This window comes from Passer domesticus, chromosome 4 (assembly GCF_036417665.1).
Source record: "Passer domesticus isolate bPasDom1 chromosome 4, bPasDom1.hap1, whole genome shotgun sequence".
Lineage (NCBI taxonomy): Eukaryota > Metazoa > Chordata > Aves > Passeriformes > Passeridae > Passer > Passer domesticus.
In genome coordinates this window covers 14,893,961-14,913,506 of record NC_087477.1, presented here as the reverse complement: position 1 = coordinate 14,913,506, position 19,546 = coordinate 14,893,961, and the positions used below count along the sequence as shown (strand labels likewise).

The following is a 19,546-nucleotide window of genomic DNA, read 5'->3' as shown; positions in this document are numbered from 1 at the left end:
TGTGCTTCCTCTTTATCTTGCTGTTCTTCCCAACAGCAGCTTGCTGTCTGGCACAGAAAGATTTGGGTTTCCCTGGTTTCCTGGTGCTTGGTGTGCACATAGCAGCAGTGAGGGAGTTAGGACAAGTGTTATTGTTCCATCCTGCTAAAAGCTTGAGAAGAGCACAGAGGATCCTGTCGCTGGTCATTATCCAGAGCTTGCCCAGGCCTTGGGAGCAGCAGAGATCAGTTTGCCCTCTAAATGGGTGTTACTCCATGTGGTTGAATGCCTATTGCATTTCAGTTGAATTTGTAAGGCTTTTCTGGCCCCTTAACTGAAAGTCTTTAATTCCATTTAACTGGGGTCTCTGTCATCCAGAGACTTTGAGTGGTTCCTTAAAAGCAAGTTAAAACTTTTGGTCCTCTGTGAAGGCCCTTGGTAAGAACAGCTGACTTTCAGAGAGATTGCTTTGGAATTTAGAGGGAAATGTTTTAGAAGAAAAATGTTTTGCTATCTGGTTGTGCTCTGCTTCAGTTAAGTTTCTGTATTTCCTTGCTGTGAGGAAGTGCTGGACCATGCTCAAAATCATTATTTTGTGGTTGGTACCAAAGAAAGCAATCTATTATTTCCCAGCAATTATTTTTTCTGGACATAGTCAAGGGAGTAAAGCCTTGGGCTTGTACTTCCACAAAAGTAGAACTAAAAAGAGTTTCTAAGTTCAGTAGAATAAACCAAGAAATGGCAAATGTGGAAGTTCTAGGGTTTAGTTCTGTATGCTGACCCTCTGCACTGGCTTGTTCAATGAAGGAGAAATATTCAGTGTTCTTGCCACTTTTGTGTGACACTGAGTTCATAGAAATACTTCATGACAACTTTATTTCATATATGCCATACAAGGGTGGATAATAACGGTACATATTAGCATCTGTACCTCATGGCTATCACCCCCAAGGCAAAGCATGCTCCTAAATAAAAACACAGGGTGATACAATGTTTCTTTCTGTTAATATACATGTACTGAAATATAAAGCAGTTGCCACATGCTTTATAAGCTTACAGTAAAAGTCCAAATGAAATCAGACTATTCTAGGCTGAAAATGTGGAAATGGAATGAAAGTGCCAAAGGATCTCTGAAATGTGTGAACAATACTGGAAGCGAGTGTACGTATTTAAGTATCAAAACCACACATTCACTGCTGGCCAAGGCTGTGAAGAGAACAGCATTCAGAGGAGTGGCAGGAGGGTTGTACCTCGCTGGGCTGACACCTCTCTCAGAGACAGGGGATTCTGAGGGTGAGGAACCTTCCAGCCAAAGTGGCCACCTTCCTTAAGGGAAGCAAGCCAAAGGTTGAGGTTGATGTAGGAGTTTGCTGCAACACCTTGGGCAAACTGCATGCTGAATATTGAGTTTGTCTGTTCTGGTATTCTGGGAGCCTCTTGAATCTGGTGAAATTTGCGAAGCACTGAGCTCTACAACTTTTGGCTAAAATTCTTTTTGGATTTGGTTCTGTTTTTTCACTTCTGTGCGTTTTACATCTCTTTGCTTGCAGGTTTTATGGCCGGAATTCTTCTTATGTTCATGGAGGACTGGATGCCAGTGGGAAACCACAAGAAGCAGTTTATGGTCAAGCTGTGAGTATTAAAATTTTTCCTGTAATCCTTGTTAATGCTCAGAATAAAACAAGGTTTTTTCTTTACCAGTGACTTTGACTTTCTTACCTGGTGAGTAATGGATTGTGATACCACTTCCAGTTCAGAAACAAATAAGAAATTGTTAGCTTGAGGGATTTTGTTTGCTTATTTCTGCTTTCACTGGCAGTTGTGTTTGGTTCTTCAGCTTTGCGTCTGGGCTGCAGAAAATGCCTTTAGGATGGGAAACAAAATCCAGAGGTCCTGATAGATTCGGGCTACAAATGTTATCTTGTTTCAGTTAGAAGTAGTTCCTCAGGAAAGAACTGATCTTTGTGAGTTTCATTATATTCTTGTGTGAGCGGAGTTCTGTTGAAGTGGGACATAACTATCTGAAGAAATGAATGAAGTGAGGATTGCTTTGGTTGTACTGTATTATTAGAATTGTCTGTCACCTAGGACATCTCTTCATGTGGCAGCCACATCTTTGAGCAGTGTGGCTTTTTGTCCAGGGAAGGCTTGGTTTCTTTTCCCTTCACTGGCAGAATGTCATTTGCAGCACACAAATCTTGGCAGTGTAGATGTTCCCCTCTCCTGTGATATTTGGTACTTCAACAATGTGTAAAGGGTTGGTTTGGGGGTTTTGTGTGGGTTTTGTTTTGTTTTGGGGTTGGTGTTTGGGTTTTTTTGTTGTTGTTTCGGTATTTTTGGAGGTTTTCTTTATTTTTATAACACAAGCTAAATCCTGTCCCTTTCACAAGCCCTTAAAAAATTAAAGCCTTAAAATAGATTGTAGATTTTAAAGCAGCTGGAAAACTTGGATAGCAGTTGTGTGCTGTTTGACTACTCTGAGAAATAACTGAATCCTGGTGAAAAATTTCAGATGAAAAGTTAAGAGAGCTCAGGAAGACTGTTCTCACTGAAAGACACTTCTTGGTTCCTGTATTTATCTTTTGAGCCTCAGGGGAGTGGCCTTTTGGGGTTGGTTGAGGCTCGGGTAGGTAAAAGGTGTGAAGCTGTGTACAGAATTGACTGCAGCTGAAAAGTATCTGTCTCTTTCTAGGAGATACACAAGAAGGTGATGTCTCTGCAGTTCAGTGAGTGCCACACCAAGATCCGCCACGTGGATGCTCACGCCACTCTGAGCGATGGGGTGGTCGTGCAAGTCATGGGAGAGCTGTCCAACAACGGGCAGCCCATGAGGAAGTTCATGCAGACTTTTGTGCTTGCTCCAGAAGTAAGTACATGTAAGATCGTGTCAAACTTCAAATAATGGTGGAAAAAACTTTTTTATCCAGTATGACAAATTGTTGCTACAGCTGAGGTCAGTATGATCTGGCTTTAAAACTTGGTCTGGAGGGTATCATTAAATTTGTCACAGAGGGCGAGTGCAGAGAAACTAGGGTATTGGATCCATCCTGAGCTGTTTTATTTCCTTGGACTTGTGGTGTTGGAGCAGTAATACAAAGAAAATTGAAGCTTGCATTTGTGAGCTGCCATTGGCACAAATAATTAAAAAAAAAAAAACCAAGGGTCAGCTCTGTAGCTCAAATCTCTGCTGTAGTTGTGTGGTTTCAAGTCTAATGGCAAAGGGGAGTATGGGTTGCACAAGTGACTGCTCAAATGTAGTTCTTGGTGAGAGCAAAGCTGTGTACAGGTAGAAGGTGTCTTGTGTTCTTTCTACTTCTTTCTCCCTGCTGCATCACAAATTAGTGTGTGGTTGGAGAATAATGTTTTAGGTTCATGTTGAATTTCTTCATTGTTTTCCTGCACAGTGCTGTAAGCATACGGCCACCCTGTGGAAGTTCAGGGTTTTCATTGTGAGGTTTTTGTAACAGGGAAACCTGAAATTCCTCAATGAAAGTCAGGGGCTGTACGCTTAGTTAAAACCTATGATTGCTGTGAGGTGGCAAAATTAGCAGATTTTATTCTGCTTCAAACTTCCTTTTCAGTTGGCCAGAAGCTATTGTTCAATTGTTTGCTTAGAGAAAAAGAAAATAACTTGGAAAATAACTTAAATGACATAGTCCTATTGCATAATGTCAGTGCTACCCCAAAACTCTGGTTGCCTGCTGGTACTCCGTATATGCTCAGCACTGCATGTTCCTCTTTTACAGGGATCTGTTCCAAACAAGTTCTATGTCCATAATGATATCTTCAGATACGAAGATGAAGTATTTGGGGATTCAGAAGGAGAACTTGATGAAGGTGAGAAGGACTGTGTGCGTAGGATTTGTGTCATTCTTGTTCCTCTCTCGTGTGTGCAGAGCTACCAGAAGTGTCTCGTGGAGATGTTGGGATACAAACTGTGTTGCATTCTCACGGGGCACAGAGGTGTTGTTACTGAAGCTCTGCTGCTCCAAAATGTTCTGGAAAATGCAGGTCCTGTAGTAGTGCTGTGCTCCCTGAAGGGCTGAACTGGCTCATTGAGGGTGAGGCTTGACGGAGGATGGAAGCAGTGAGCAACAGGACTTCTGCTGCCATAGCTGCAGCAGGCACCCTTGTGTTCTGGGATCAGTCAAATTTGTATGCAATTTGAAGAGAAGTCTTCACTGGTTTTCAGATATGACACATGGTTCGCTTTCACATCATCATCATCACTCAATAATTCATTGCTACTTGAGAGCTGAAATGGACCTGAGTGTGGCTTTTTCCCCTCTGTTCAATGAGGCAGAGCAAAGCAGTGTAGCCAGAACACGTGTACATGTGTTCACTGGGTGGTTTCTGGAATTTGTTCATCTAGATTCTGTGGAACAGAGCATTTTAGGTAATCATCCTTGTATTTGAGGTTCATCTTCTTAGTCTGAGCACTGATTTATGAGGTAATAGTGCAGTCTTTCTCTTTCACTGCCACCATATGAAAAGCACCTGCTGCTTTAAAAGAGCCTCAAAACCTCCTCCCAGAACTTCCTAGCAGTAATATGCCTCGTTTTGTGAAAATTGTAAACAGCCCAGCCTCTTGACTGAGAGGCAGCCTCTTCCATCTTTTTTTTGCAGATCATTTTACCATGTTTTGTTGGTGAAGCTGTATTTTGATTGCTTCTAACTGAACATGCTTTTATTTTAACTGTGGCTTGTGTACAGATGTGGAGATCTATAAGAGATGACAAAGGGTTGGGGTTTTTTTTTGTGTCAGAGTCTGAAGAAGAGGTGGAAGAAGAGCAGGAGGAAAGACAACCATCACCTGAACCTGTGCAAGAGAATGCAAGCAGTACTTATTATGAAAACCATCCTGTAACGTAAGAAGTCCTTTTTATTACATGAAGTTGCTTTCTTAATAAAAACCACAGACAGAATTGCTTTGGCTTTAGGTTCTGTATGTAATTTAACAGGTAGTTTAGGAAAATACACTTAGCTTGATAGGAATCTGTGTTAAGCTAACATTACATTATTTTGAGACATTTCTTCTTTATTGAAGAGAAGAAATTGGGTATTTTTTAATGTTTTTCAGTTATTTTCACTTCTGGTCTCAAAAGGGAGTGACCTCCATGTATATACACACTTAATGGAATCTTTGTAATCCAGTCTTGGAGCAGTACTTTGGGTATGATGTGGCTTATATCACAGGTACATTAACAAAAGGATGCTTGATCACAGAATAGTTTGAGTTGGAAGGGACCTTTTAAAGGTCATCTAGTCCAACCCCCTGCACTGAGCAGGGACATCTTGATCTGTTACTCAAATTTGCTATCGCTTGAAACTGAGAGAAAGACATACTCCTTAAGATCCTGCTGTACAGCTTTATTGGAAGAGGAGATCTCTGTTCTGGGTGTCTGCAAATCTAAGCGCGATTAAAGAAAAAATAGATTTATGATTATGAATACAAAAACTAACCAAATTAGCCCCCACAAATACAAAGAAACAACACCAAACCCTGTGCTTTTTGTGAAACATGGGGGAGGCATAGTGAGAGCCAGAACTGACTTTCTGGTTCCCCTGTTAAAAAAAACATGTATGACATCACTAGACAATACCTGCTGAGTGCATCTATAATACTAAACACAAGTCACTTAATGCTTCTCATGAGAAATCTGATGGAAGAGTGGAATCTGCTGGAATTCTGGCAGGGGCTTGCTCAGGATAATGCAGTAAGTTTTGGATGCCTGGAATCATGAAGCCAAGTCTTATTTTTGGGGTTACTGTGTTGCTTGGAAAGAGGGTGTAAAGGCATTGTTCATCATAGAGTCACTTGGGCGTGTGGTGACCTGCAGCAGGAGCTGTAGAGGCAGAGGTGACTGGAGGTAAGGTGGGATTCTGGGGTGGCTGGAGAGGGGAGATGTTCAGATCCCCTGCCTTTCAGCCACACAGAGCAGAGAAGTTGCATGTGGTTTGCTGTAAATGGGACTCACAGCTGCTTTGGTAAGGAAGCTATGTAGCATTTTGGTGAAGAAGCAGTAGGTTTCCTTGCAGAATTGGCTTTGGCTATGTGTGTGAATTTGTCGTCCGTTGGTCCTCACTGTGTTCGTGTTCTTTTAGAAGCAGCAGTTCTTGAGTTGAGCACCTCTCCTCCAGGGTTAAAAGGCTGTGTGATTCTCTGCAGGGAACTGTAGAACATGTCTTTGCTTCAGCAGAAGTAAAATCTGGTTTTGTACTCAGTACAGGAATAGAGCTTCACTTCTCACTGTATTACATACCTACAAACCACGTTGTAGCAAATGGAGACACAACAGTCTTTTTCATAGCAGAGCTGTTGCCATAGCACAGCTTACAAAGTGTGATAAAATGCAAAGGAATTGATAAGCTCATCAAATGCATTTGACTATTGTAGCAATGGGATAGAGGAGGCACTGGAAGAATCTTCTCATGAACCTGAGCCAGAATTGGAATCTGAAACAAAAGCTGAGGAGCTGAAAGCTGAAGTGGAAGAAAAGACCCTTGAGGAGCTAGAAGAGAAGTCTCCATCTCCACCTCCTGTAGAACCTGTTTCACTACCACAAGAACCACCAAAGGTTAGTCACAAGTCACATCTGTGCTTCCAAGTGCAGATGGAAACTGGATCGGCCTTTAAACTTTGCCCCTTTTGGGTGGCTAAACTGGTGCCTCTCTTTAGTGTCATGCTGTATGAACAACTAGGCTTGACCTTTGAACTTGTAAAAATGTGAATTTTCACTAAAATAGAAAAAAAATGTTATTTTTAAATGCTGCTCACCACCCATGGTAGATTTTAAGATCTTCTTGTAAAGTGTGTGTGTGGGTATGTGCATGTGTAGACATTTCTAATTGTGCAGTTAACATGTTAAGAAAACACCTGTGGCTACCACTGCCAAAGATCTCATACAATGGGAACTGCTGCTCTTTCCTTGAACATGAATGGAACACACTGATGCTCACAAAATTGCTGACCAATATGGGGCATTGAGTGTCTCCTGGGGGCAGGATGCCTAATTTTAGAAACCAGAGTGCACACAGTGCATGCTCTGGTGTGCTTACACCTGCAGGCTTCCAAAGTGCTGGGAGCAGCCAGGGAGAGCTGGAGCGAGGTGATTTTCTAGCTCCACTGTCTCTCCCATATTTTTTTCCAATCCTTTTTCTCTTCTCCATTTTTGATTGTAACTTCAGGCATCCGCTTCCTTTCTTCATGCAAAAGACACTTAACACTACAGGGTTTTCAGTGCTAGGTTTGGTTACATCATGGACAGCAGTTATCTGGGAATGCTAAGGGCACTAGGCTCACTCGAGTAGCAGTACACACTTGTTCCATGCTATGGGAATCCACAGACAGCTGGAACTGCAAACCTTCTGTACCTCCATTGTAATGCTTGCACAACCATTATTTAATAGCCAGATATGAACCAAAAGTGTGTTTTTAGCAGACGAGTTTCCCTGTAGGAATGTCAGTGGTTTGCTGTGATTAGTAGCCTAGGTTTGTTGCATTTCCTGCAGGCTTTCTCTTGGGCTTCAGTGACCAGTAAAAACCTGCCTCCTAGTGGTACTGTTTCTTCCTCTGGAATTCCACCCCATGTTAAAGCACCAGTCTCACAGGTAACCCATCTGTGAACACCTTGGATTGTCTCATTACTTCTGCAAACTGCTTCAGTTTTTTAAATTAACAGATCAACTTGTTTGACTTAAATTGCACAAATTAATTGTGTCTTAAATGTTAATGCACTCACCTCCTTGTCGCAAGTAAAGGCACAAACGTGTAACTGGTGAAACTTTGGGTGGTGGTAATGTTAAAATCTGGTCTTGTGGAAACAGGAAATCACTCATGGGGTTTTTTACCTAACTTCATGACATATGGTTTGGTTTATAGGGGAAAGACCAATTCCCCACAAAATGTTACTTTTCTGAAATGTGTTTGAAAAGGGCATTGATGGAAGGGGCCCAGCAGTAAAAAGAGAGTGCACCATTTCTGAGGTGCAAGATTGCCTTGTAAGGCTAACATCCACAGGACTATGCTGGATTTCATTATCCACGGATAATCAGCTTATCACAGAACCCTGTACCAACTTATGACTGTGTGAGGAATGGAAGGATTCACATTTCCTTGCCTGGGCAATGCTATCTTCCCATTCCTAGTTGACTGGGTGAGGAGGGAACAGAGGAGAGCAAGTGACAGCTCATGTCCTGCTCATGCCAAGGTGGTGTGAGACCTTCTGAGACTCTCAGTCGAGCTTCCTCATCTGTACAAAAGTGCTCAAGCCAGAAGATGTGTCCTTTTCCCTGTGCACTGATGGGGTGTGCCGGAGTGCTGTGTCTTGAGTTGCTCCTGTTCTGCCTTCTTGAAGGCTGCCATTTTCAGTAGAATAGCTGGGTTGCTGCAGCTGTTGTTCTTGCACTGGTTTCTTCTCAATTTTGTGGTGACAGAGAGATCTCTGTCTAGGACTAGCCTTCATGCTTTAAAAGCATGTTAAAAAGGAAAGAGGGAAGAAAAAGAGAAAAATGAAAGAAAACTAACCAAGCAAACCCCAACACCCTACATGCTGTTGCTTCTGGTCTGCTGGGACTATCATGGACATCAAATAAAGGCTATGTAATGAGTTGGAAGTCTGTCTGTCTTCATCAGCTTAAACAGGGCTTTGAACACTTAGGTGGTATTTAACATATAAAAACTGGGTTTTCTAGTGCAGGATAGATTTTCCTTACGCAAAGCCAAAATTGGTTTTAATTTATTTGCTACAGAAAAGGTGGATGGTTGTAATGTGGCTGCAAAAATAATTTCAAATGATCTGTCCAAGAGAGTGGGAGATAGTTTGTAGATGTCCCCTTAAACTCATCTGTGTTGCCTCTGTTGCTTGTTGTGCTTTGTGCCTTTTGATTTCTTTCGCTTTGACTTTATGTTTTAAGTAATGGTGTGTGGAAGTTTGTGAACAATAGTGACATGGCAGGAATTTCAACTCTCAGCTCTTCTGTAGCTGGAATTAGTCAGTTCTGAGCTCCTTTTCTTGGAAGTATTTTAGACACTGTGCAGAAGTTGGGTAGAAGAGGCATCTGAAACAAGGAGCTGCAAATCAGTAGCAGCTTTTTCCTGTTTTCATGGATCCATTAGTGCCAGACACTGTGCACGTAAACAAGGGCAGAAGATGCCCTGGTGGGTGGATTGGTGGCTCCTTTGAGATGCTGTTCTAGCTGGGGTCAGTGATGTTAGAAATAACTGCCCTGCTCACTCTTTTCTCTGCATCACTCCAGTTTCCCCCCACCTCCCCCCCCATTAAATTAAAAATACAGCCCCTGTAGTGTTAACTTCTCAGAGTGCTGTTTTGGATATAAACTGGTTCAGGGTTGTTTCCTTACAGCTGTGGAGTGAAACAGGACAGCATTTCTTGCTCTGTAATTGTGGATGATTAGAAATCAGCCTGCCTACATTGATAAACTAGGACTTTTCCTTATAGCATTTTTAGTTACTTTTATTTCCCATTTTTATTACTGCATTGTTTGTCATAGGTCTGCAGAGGGGCAGGGCCTGGGCCTGGGGTAGGCAAGGGCCTGATTCTTGTCTTTTGGGGTGAGTCCCTTTCCCTCCCCATGTGAGCTCCTGAAGAGAAGAGACAGTGCCACCTTTTCCTTAATGGTTGTCAAAGCTCTGCCAGGCTGAGGTTGTGGCATTCTTGGCTCCTGTAGTAATTTGGGTTTCTTGAACTCCTTACTCAGTGTCCTTCCATCCACTCTGTGCTTGCTAGGACACGCTGGAAGATGTGAGTTGCAATGAGCTGCTGCTTGGGCTGTAAATGGCAGCCCTGATTTGGAGTGGTGCTGCCAGTTGTGGCAGTGTTTTGGGGAGCAGAGTTCTGTACCAGGGCTTTCCTCTTGAGGCACTGAGGCAGCCTTTTTCTATGGAAAAGGATGGTAGTCCTTAGAAACAAGCAGAGAAGTGAGCCATTTGTGTGCTGGGTGAGAAGATCAGTGACACACAAAGCAAGCAGGTCCAAGGTCACTGTTATCCTTGGCATTTAGCAGCAGGTCTTGGCTGGGGCTGACAGAAGGGAGGGAGTTTAAGCCTGATAGCCATGGGTATCTAAGAAATGGGGGTCTGAAGGTACCAAGTTTTGTTTTTGAGGTGTAATTTATGATGTGCTCAAGATGTGCGAGTGAAAGATGGCAGAGGAGCTCCAGTGACTCACAAAATAGAAGGGAACAAGATTTAAAGGAAGGCTGATTTTCCAAGCTTGTTCCTGGAACTAAAAAGTGATCCTAGAAGTGTTGTGGGGACAGACTAATGCCTAGCTGTGTGGAGCACAAGTGATAGGAGGGCCAAGAGATTAATTCAGTGTGTAACACTTGTATGTTGCATGTAAAATCCAGTTTTTTTTCCCTGGGAAGTGCTCTGTCTGGAATTGCCAGTTGTCCTGAGTCCTTAAGGAAAATAAGGGAGATGTTTAATATAAACTACTTCTCCCCAGCAGTCTGGGCCTATAGCTGTTCATCTTGTGTTTAATCTTACTTGCAGGCTACTTGTGTATTTTTGTGCTCCTAAGGATAATTTTGTTTTTCTTAGATAAGAACCCAGCAAACCAGCAGCTGCTTAACTGTTGTACAGAAAATGGAATTTAAAAAATGTTGGGAATTGCTTCAGTGACCAGCAGTCTGCATAGAAACATTTTTATTGTTCTATCTATTTCTCATAAAGCAAATTTTTAGCTTGCAAAAAATGGGAATGGGTGTTCTAGTATGTGAATATGAAGGGCATACTTTGATCATCATTGTCCTGACATCAGGAAAGTTGAAGTGTGTGCCAAGAGGTAGTCTGTAGAAACTCACTTCAGGAAATACTTACTACACTTCCAGGGGCTTTTGTTCTCTTCTTTCTTTTTGTTAGTTTTTGTCCAGTTGTTTTGCATTGGAGGAAAATAATTCCATGGGGACTTGGACAGAACTTTGATTTGTCCGTCTCTTTGTGTTCATCTTGGACTGCCTCCGACTCCATGAAGTTTGAGCTTGGCTTGAGGAAGCTTTATGCCCTCTACAACTTAAGTCAGCTGAGGGATTTGTGAATAATGGAATGTTGGGGTCTCAATGCCTGGTCAAACATGGAAAATTCACCTTAGCTGTGTTTTGGGGAGATGCTCTGATTGAGAGACGTTTGCTTTGCACCTTTTGACAGTGATAAATGAACACTGCAGTCCTGGATTGGTACAGAGGAATTTAGACAGGAGAAAATACCACTCCCAAACACATTGACACTGATGTCTATCTTCTGGAGTTTGTTTTGTGCATGCCACTTACCCATGTCTTGTGTTGTGGGGTTTTTGTTTTGGTGAGTTTGGGGGTTTGTTGTTTTGGTTTTTTTTTTAACCAGGCCAGTGTTAAGTAATGCACGTTCTCTTCTTTTAGCCAAGAGTGGAAACTAAACCTGAAGCTCAGTCTCAGCCTCCTCGCGTTCGTGAGCAGCGTCCCAGGGAAAGACCAGGTTTTCCACCACGAGGACCTCGGCCAGGTAACGTGGATGAGCCTGTGTGACTGCTTGGGCCGGGTTAGTGAGAGGTGTCTGCTGAGGCCGTGTCTGTACCTGTGTCGTGCCCGGCTGATGGTGAACTGCCTGTGCCTGCTGCTTTCAGCCAGGAATGAGGGAGTATGCTTTGGAGTCCAGGCTGGCTGGAGTGAAAATGCTTGATGCTGCCCTGGATGTGTTCGTGCAGGTTTACACACATCTTTTAACCTCAGTGGTTCTACCTTCCTCTTTGTGTTGACGGTAGGAAGGGGAGACATGGAGCAGAATGAGTCGGATAATCGTCGGATAATTCGCTATCCAGACAGCCACCAGCTCTTTGTTGGGAACTTGCCACACGACATTGATGAGAGTGAACTGAAGGAGTTCTTCATGAGTAAGTAGTGATTCCAGCTGCAGGGACTAAGATGGAAAACTGTGTTAAAAAGTCAGGTAACACTGATTTGGCTACATGGGTAAGCTTTGACATAGTGCCACACTACAGATGTCTGGAACGAGCGGAGGGTAGAGCTGGCACTGCGGGTTTTCTTGAAGTGTCTCTTCCCTTGTGTTTCTCCAGGCTTTGGAAATGTGGTAGAACTTCGCATAAATACTAAGGGAGTGGGAGGAAAACTGCCTAATTTTGGTTTCGTGGTATTTGACGATTCCGAGCCAGTCCAGCGAATTTTAGTTGCAAAAGTAAGTATTGGCATTGGGTACTGAGTATCCCCTAACAAGGACGTACCAAAAGCCCTAAACCACATGTATTATGGACCATCCTAGTTTGCATTGGCATTAGCTCTGGCATTCAAAAAACAGCTGAAAGAAAAACAGTTTTGGCATACGCATTCTGTCTGGAGTGCTGTGTAGCTTTAAAAGCTTTGCCAGTGATCCTCAAACTGCACCATGTGGAATTTGAGTTTTTTACCTCTACACAAGTGCTCCACAAGAGCTCAGAACTTATTTTTAGAGATCCTTTAGCTGAAAGGGGAGCAGGTGACCTTTCAAAGAGCATCACATGGATCTCTGAATTCTGCACCCTGGGGTCGAGAGGAGGGAGCAGGGTTATTTGCTCTTTTGCTTTGAGGAGCTGGAGGGGAGAAAGCAGCAGTTTTCATTTCTGTGGTGTGGGAGACAGACTTAGTAGAGCAGTTCTTCCAGAGCTTCGACCCTGAAGTGAAAAGACTAAAGCTGGCAGTGAAGAGGCTAAAGACAGCGCTGCTTTTGCTTGAGACAAACACTTTAATTCCTGCCCGAGTGAATGTAAAAATGGTGTTCTGCAGGGCTAAGGTTGCATGCCGCGGGGATCCCTTAACAGGTCGTGTACGCGAAGGAAGGCCGGGGCCCACAGCCAGGGCAGAGCTCTCATGTGCCTTGCATGGAATGGGCTTTGTGCCACGGTGACTAACGTGTGCCTTGACCGCTTTTCCCCACAAGCCCATAATGTTCCGCGGGGAGGTGCGCCTGAACGTGGAAGAGAAAAAAACCAGAGCCGCCCGTGAGCGAGAGACGCGCGGCGGCGGCGACGAGCGCAGGGATATCCGCCGCAATGAGAGAGGCCCGGGCGGGCCCCGCGGAATAGTGGGCGGAGGCATGATGCGGGACCGCGACGGGAGAGGACCTCCTCCACGGGGTGGCATGGCACAGAAACTTGGCTCTGGACGAGGAACCGGGCAGATGGAAGGCCGTTTCACTGGACAGCGTCGCTGAAATCTCCACTGTGGGCAGACAGTCTTGGCAGTGGTACATTATCCATCGTGTTTGCATTCTTGTTCATTTTTTTTTTTTTAGCTTTGGAATGTGACACAGCCCTTCTGATCGTTTCTTTGATGTGAAAACATCCTTTGGTTTCCAGTTTAAATTGAGGTGGACATTTTTTCCCCAGTTTCACAACAGGAGTCACACTCTTAATTTATAAATGTATACGTGGAGAATTGAAGACTAAAAATAAAGAAAAAAGAAAAAGAAACAAAAGAAAAGTTAACTATCTGCAACAGAAGTTGAACTAAAGGACATGCCCAGTAGAATTCGGGTCCTTTCAGTCAAAAACCCTCTGCTGCACATTTTGTGTAAGTGTTACCGTTTCTGCCTACTACTGTTGGAAACACAAATAGTGCAATTTGTGCAATTGGAGAAGCTTGCCTTTTTTTTTTTTCCTTCTTAGAACACTCGGCTCCAAACAAACTCGTGTTTACGCACTCATCAAAATGCACTAATGGGTCCTCTGAACTCATTTATACTGACAGCTGCAGGAGGCATCGGAGGGAAAACCTTCATCCTCTTACTCAGACAGAATAGCTTGGGGAACGATGCGGGCATCTGCTCTGCTTGCTGTGACCAACCTCTGTACACACACAAACCTTAATAAGACTACACCTTTGTTCCAGAAGGAATCCCGTTAGCTGTAACCAGAACCCAGAGTTTCCAAGTCGTAGCCCTGAGTATGCAACAAGTTTGATAGCTCACGTCAGATTTTTCTATCTGCCCCTCTTCAGTGCAGGGATGGCTGCTCAACACACTCCCCCTTCCCCCTTCGAGAAGCGTTGTACAGTGGAACTTGTCTTGACTGTATTTGAGTTCTCTGGTAATGTAATAAGCATGATGGTGCCTTCTATGAATACATCATTCCAGTCTTGCTGGTGATTTTGTACAGTATAGTGTATGAAGTACTGTGCTGCAAAGCCAAGCGGCTGCAAAGCATTTAAATAATTGGAAAACTGTATTAAAAAAATTGCAGTATCTTTCAATGAGTAAACGTTGCTAAAATGATCATCCACCTTGCTCTTCAATTAACAAGTTTGCCTGGTTTTTTTGCAGTGGGGGGGAAGGGAGGATGAAGACATCCAAGTAGTCTCCAGGTTGTCTCTTTTCTTTAATCAGTGTCAGAGTTAAAGAAAGCAGAGTTCTAATCTCTCTTGGACCTGAATTTCAGAAGTCAGTCCAGAATGGTGGACGCTTCTGGCCACCTCGTAATGGCTAGACCTAAGCATCCTTTGTGAAGGTGAGCTTATCAAACGGGGATACTGCAATTTTCAGAGAACTAAACAGCAGCTCTTAAGTTCTTGCATTTTCCAGTTGCACTTTTTAAAAAAACTTGTACTCATTTTGCACATAACTCTCAGCTGATGTTGACACTGATGTGGCTCTGGCCCGAGGATAGAAAGGAGGCATCCTCTTCTGCGGCTTGGCTGGCGGGTTCTGCGTGGAGAGCTGTGTTTCTGGATGATGTCCCGGAGCACGTTCCTGTAAAGTGCCACTGCCCAGGCAGTGCAGGCTGTGCTGGGCCTTGCCACGAGTGCTGGCTCCGGGCGCAGGAGCCAAGGGGTGTTTGTGCGTGCGGCCGTGCAAAGGCGTGACTGCCGACAGCCGCTCCTGAGCATGGAAGACTTCAAGTTAAAGAAGAAGGGCAGTTCCGAGCAAAAGCAGGGAGGGCATCCTGGCAGTCTGGCTCTGGATTATGCAGTCGTTTGCTGGTTTCAAGTAATGTGGAAGATTGTGGTCATCTTTTCTGATATGCTAGGCAGGGGGAAGTGGCATCTGTGTCTGTTCTCTCCCAGACTTGAGGTCTTCTGTGTTCCATGGTAAGTCTTGCACTATTTTCATACACTTTCTTTTCTGGGACACATTTCTAGCAATTGGCATTTTCATATTTCAGTTTTTTTGTTGAAGGTCTTGCCATTCCAGCTGTTACCTGGAAATCTGTAGTACTTGAACTGCTCGCCACACAACTCCACGCGTTAGGTTTGAAGCCCTCGGACAAATTGCTGTCATCAGTTAGCAGTTTGCCACCAGTGTGGTTTGTGTAGCCTGGAGGTTCTTTTTTCCTTCTGTAGTGCTGTGGTGTTCTGCTGCCACCTAAATCGTTTGTATGGCAAATGGCACTGGAAATAATTGACAACAGAAACGGAGTAGTAAAAAGAGCTCCTGAGCCATTCTGCTTTTTGGCTTGCTTCTTGTTTAAGTTGACACGAACCCTTGGAACATCATCCAGAGAAGTTTACATGGTGATAGCTCACCTGCTGTACTGTGGACTCTTACGTGTTCTTGACCCTCTTAATAGTAAATGTACCTCTTAGAGCAAAGGAAGGCATTCACTGACCATTACTGTTAGTCGCTGATTTGTGAATGGTGGGAGTATTTTGTCATTACGGTTCTACTTCAACAAACTTGGCTGACCATCTTGACTTTAGTAGGTATTCAAGACAGTGGATTACCATCTTTATTGCTGTAACTTGTCGAGCATTATATGCTAGTAGATTCTAGTTTAATTGTTGCAGGTGGAAAGTATTTTTACTTTTAAGTTTCCATTCTGAATGTGTTTTGACTAAACATGCCAATAAACTACTGATGTCTGCAGCATTTATCCATGTCCCTAATTCTCTTGCATGCAGGTGGCTGTAGAGCCCTGGCAGCCCCCGCTCACAGGAAAGATTGTAAGAACATCGTTGCTGACCTGGCCGGTGACAGTGGCAAGCTGCAGCAGCACAGCACCATGTGCTTTCCAGTGTTTGACTTTGGTGGCTTCTCTCACCCTGGGGTGTGTGTGTGTGTGGCCCTGGGAGGATGTGAGCTCCTCTGGGACTCCTCTCAGACGTGTCCCAGCTGGGATTCTGCACACCCTGCCAGGCTGCAGCATCTAGCTGCGGGATGCAGCTTAAATGGTTATTGCAGTGGTGCTGGGAGGAATGTGAGCTGAGCTGTCTTCAAAACAAACAGACCAGAGCTGCTTACTCTCCACTGTAGTGCCACTGAGTTGTGATGGTGCAGAAGTGATTGCCCTCAGTTTCCTGGTTTTGTACTTCTGGTGTTTGTTAGCAGTTACCCAAAAAGGTTGGTAAAAGGGTTAATTCTTGCACTGCTCATAGATAAGGTGTGGCCAAATCATGGAATCTCTGAAGTTCCTGTTAGATGCTGTTGGCTGTATCTTGTTGCATGTCTTGCCTGTAATATTTCCTGATAAAAGGCAGTTAGGAAGTGACTGAAAAGTAATACAGTCATGTGAGCTGGATACTGGAATGAGAAAACTGGATCCTGTAGAAGTCCCAAAGCCAGAGTTGCCAAAAACTCCTCAGAGGAGCACCCTCCACAGCTACAAGATCTGCTGATCTCCAGAGATGTCCAGAGAAGCACGATCTCCTGTGCCACCGATGAGGGCGTGCAGCATCCAGACCGTGGTGCCTTGAGCTGTGAGGTGAATTGTGCTGGTTCATGTTATCTGGGGCTGAGGGCAAGGGCAGGAGATAATGGGTGTGAAACCCCACGGCGTCAGCCAGGACCTGGTTTTGCTTGTGCCAGGAAGTCTTGCATATTTCAGATTGTTCAGGAGCACCTGCTCTCGGCATCGGAGCTGAGCGGAGGTAAGAGGACATGGCAGCACAGCCGAGGGGTGTCACAGCAGCGACTGCTGGGTGCCGCAGAGGCCTCGCCCTCCCCTGGCAGTGCCCACGCTCCAGCACCTTTCCAGAGCCCCGTGCTTTTACAGAAGCCTTTGCAGTACAGTGACTGCTGAGGTTTTGCACGTCATGGGGAGAAACCCAGCTTGGAATGGTGATCTTTTGGACATGGTAGAAGATGGTGGGCTGCCTGCTAATCCTTAGGAAAGCCATTGATGTCTGGTTGAAGCTTGGCTTCTTGCAAGGGGAAGAAAGAAAAGCAGATGGGGAAGTCATTGTCCCTTTGGCCTGTGCTCTGCCTCGTGTTTCCTGAGCCTGAGCTGAAAGGAGACATCTTGGTAATGATGCTGCAGCACTTGCTGTTCCCTCGAAGGGTGGGAGCTGTGGGAAGTGTGTAGGGATTAAAGCTGAGAGCAGCCCTTGCAGATGCTTACACAACGTTCCTCTTGGCTGCGTTGTTGCACCGCAGGCCTCATTGCATGCCTGTCCCTAACCCTGGAGTCCCTGAGAGGTGACATGGGGTAGTTAAGCCAGAGCTGGTACAACGGGGCACCGAGGAGCAGCAGTTCCCTGCCCACAGGAGCCCATATTGCCCTGCAGCCCTCGCAGCAGAGAGTCCCAAAGTGCAGCTCCACATGTGCTGCCTGGGCAGGGTGTGGACACCACATTTGTCCTAAGGGACAGGGACACAAACTTGGCCAGAAGCCGGGAAGGAGTGGGTGTGCTCTGCCTGGAGCACACGTCAGGGGCTGTCTGTCTGGGACACAGTGGGTCATTGTTTGCGTCATCAGGACTAGGTCCCCTCCTCAGCAGCAAGAAGAAACACGAGCCTCTCAGGGCAGGTGCAGAGCGCAGCAGCTCTCTCTAAGCCTCCCCTGGAGCATCGCAGGGGCAACAAGAGCTGCTGACGTTTCCCTGAGAAGGAGCACTTGGACTTTCCCTGGCATGTGGGCCTCTGCTGATGTGCTCCTGCAGCGCGCACACAGGCATTGCTGTGCTGGGGGCAGAGGGGGGCTCTGTGCAGAGCGGGCTCAGTCCCTCCGTGCTGCCCCGGGCCCCACCATCAAACCGCTTACAGGAAAGAATAAAGAAAAAGACTCGAGGTAAGCGTCGACCAAGGTTCGTGTCGCTGTGTAATGAAGCATGCTGCAGAAACGAGCCTCTTCATCCCAGGGGCTGCAGTGTGTCACACCCGTGTGTTGCTGCTGGCCTGCAGGCCCGCGGAGGGCAGTCCGGACAGGAACTGCTCTGGTGTGAAACGCGACCCGGCTGCCCCCTCTCCACGCCGGGCCTCTGGCAGCAGCGGCCGCTCGGGACCGGGGAAGAGCTGGGATCGCTTCTCAGCGGGAATGATCAGGGCCCAAGCCCGGGTGACACGGGTCCGGTTCGGGAGCGGGCAGGGCCCTACAGGGACACACGGCCGGGGGTGCCAGGGGCTGCTCGGCGCTGCCGACGGGCCCCGGGCAGCGAGCGGCAAGGAGCCGGAGCGGGGCCCGGCGGTGCCCGGCCGTGAGCCGAGCCCGAGCGGCGGGGCGGCGCTCCGGCAGGGGGCGCTCGGGGCGCCGTTGAGGCGGCACCGAAATGAACCGAACCGAACCGAACCGAACGTGCCTGAAAACAAAGCTTGCGGGGCAGGGGGGGGTTGTTAAGTTAAGCAAAGCAGTAAAGAGAGGGACATGAGAAAAGTAGGGAAGATGGGATTTACTGGAGGGTGAAGAGGAGCCAAGGCGGTTCTGGGGCATGAAGTTCAGCGGGCTGAGACAGCACAGGGAAGGCAAGAGGGAAACAGAGGCAGGGAAATCAACAAGGAAATGCTTTGGCCCAGAAGTCCATCACACGCGCTAATTAATGGGCACGAGAGCAGGAGGCGGCGTTCGGCTCGGTTCAGCCCAGATCATAAGGTTCTCCTCTGTTCGGCTGAACTCGGCTCGGTTCGGCCGAGCAGGGCTCGGTTCAACTGAACTCAGAGCCGCTCGCAAAGTTCGGCCGAACTCGGAGCCGCTGGTTGCGTTCGGCTCGGCTCGGCTCCCTGAGCTCGGGTCAGTTCGGCCGAACTCGGTGACGCTCGGGGGGTTCTGCCGTACTCGGCTCGGTTCGGCCGAACTCGGCTCGGCTCCGCTCGGCTCCCTGAGGGCAGCGGCGGTTCTGCGCTGCCGCGGCCCGGCCCTCGCACGGACACGGACGGGAGCGCGGGTCGGGCAGGAGATCATTAAGCTGTGACTGCAGTCGCGCTAATCAATGGGCACGAGAGCAGCAGCCCGGGTTCGGCCGAGCTCGGCTCGGTTCGGCTGAACTGGGTTCGATTGGCCCGGCTCGTAATGGTCTCTTCTGTTCAGCCGAGTTGGGCTGAGCAGGGCTCGCTGAGGCTCAGCTTCGGAGCACGGACGGGTCTCGTGTGAAACGTGACCCGCCCACGCCCTCGCTGCCGGAGCCTCCTCGGGGAAACCGACAGCCCATGGCCGCGGCGCTCCCTCCGTGCGGCAGCCGGGCCCCCAGGAGAAAGGGTGGGGGCAAACGCAGCCCTGAGGGGACGCCGGTGTCCAACGGGAGCGGCCGCCGCTCTCCGCACAGCGCCCCGGCCCGCCGCGCGCCGCTCGCACCGAGTCGAACCGAGCCGAGCTGGGCCGAACGCAGCCGGCGGCTCCGAGTCCTGCCGGGGCGGGGCCGGGGCGGGGCCGGG

At 46.8% G+C, this 19,546-nt stretch overlaps 1 protein-coding gene across 3 annotated transcripts in view; it reads left to right on the top strand.

Annotated features, from left to right (window-relative positions):
- Positions 1 to 19,546, top strand: part of G3BP2 (G3BP stress granule assembly factor 2) — a 48,113-nt gene that overhangs the window by 7,632 nt on the left and 20,935 nt on the right. Inside the window, exons 3-12 of one of the 3 annotated variants that reach the window (XR_010360554.1) lie at positions 1,530 to 1,611; positions 2,672 to 2,845; positions 3,726 to 3,816; positions 4,745 to 4,847; positions 6,377 to 6,557; positions 7,492 to 7,590; positions 11,380 to 11,482; positions 11,742 to 11,870; positions 12,054 to 12,172; positions 15,865 to 17,969. Coding sequence is in view for 2 of the 3 variants with exons in the window: in XM_064416280.1 (XP_064272350.1) it covers positions 1,530 to 1,611; positions 2,672 to 2,845; positions 3,726 to 3,816; positions 4,745 to 4,847; positions 6,377 to 6,557; positions 7,492 to 7,590; positions 11,380 to 11,482; positions 11,742 to 11,870; positions 12,054 to 12,172; positions 12,911 to 13,183 (1,354 nt within the window). In the remaining variant the exon portion in view is untranslated. Of the gene's footprint in view, positions 1 to 1,529; positions 1,612 to 2,671; positions 2,846 to 3,725; positions 3,817 to 4,744; positions 4,848 to 6,376; positions 6,558 to 7,491; positions 7,591 to 11,379; positions 11,483 to 11,741; positions 11,871 to 12,053; positions 12,173 to 12,910; positions 15,837 to 15,864; positions 17,970 to 19,546 lie in introns of those variants that run through there. The other 2 variants (XM_064416280.1, XM_064416281.1) reach the window with 2 other exon arrangements.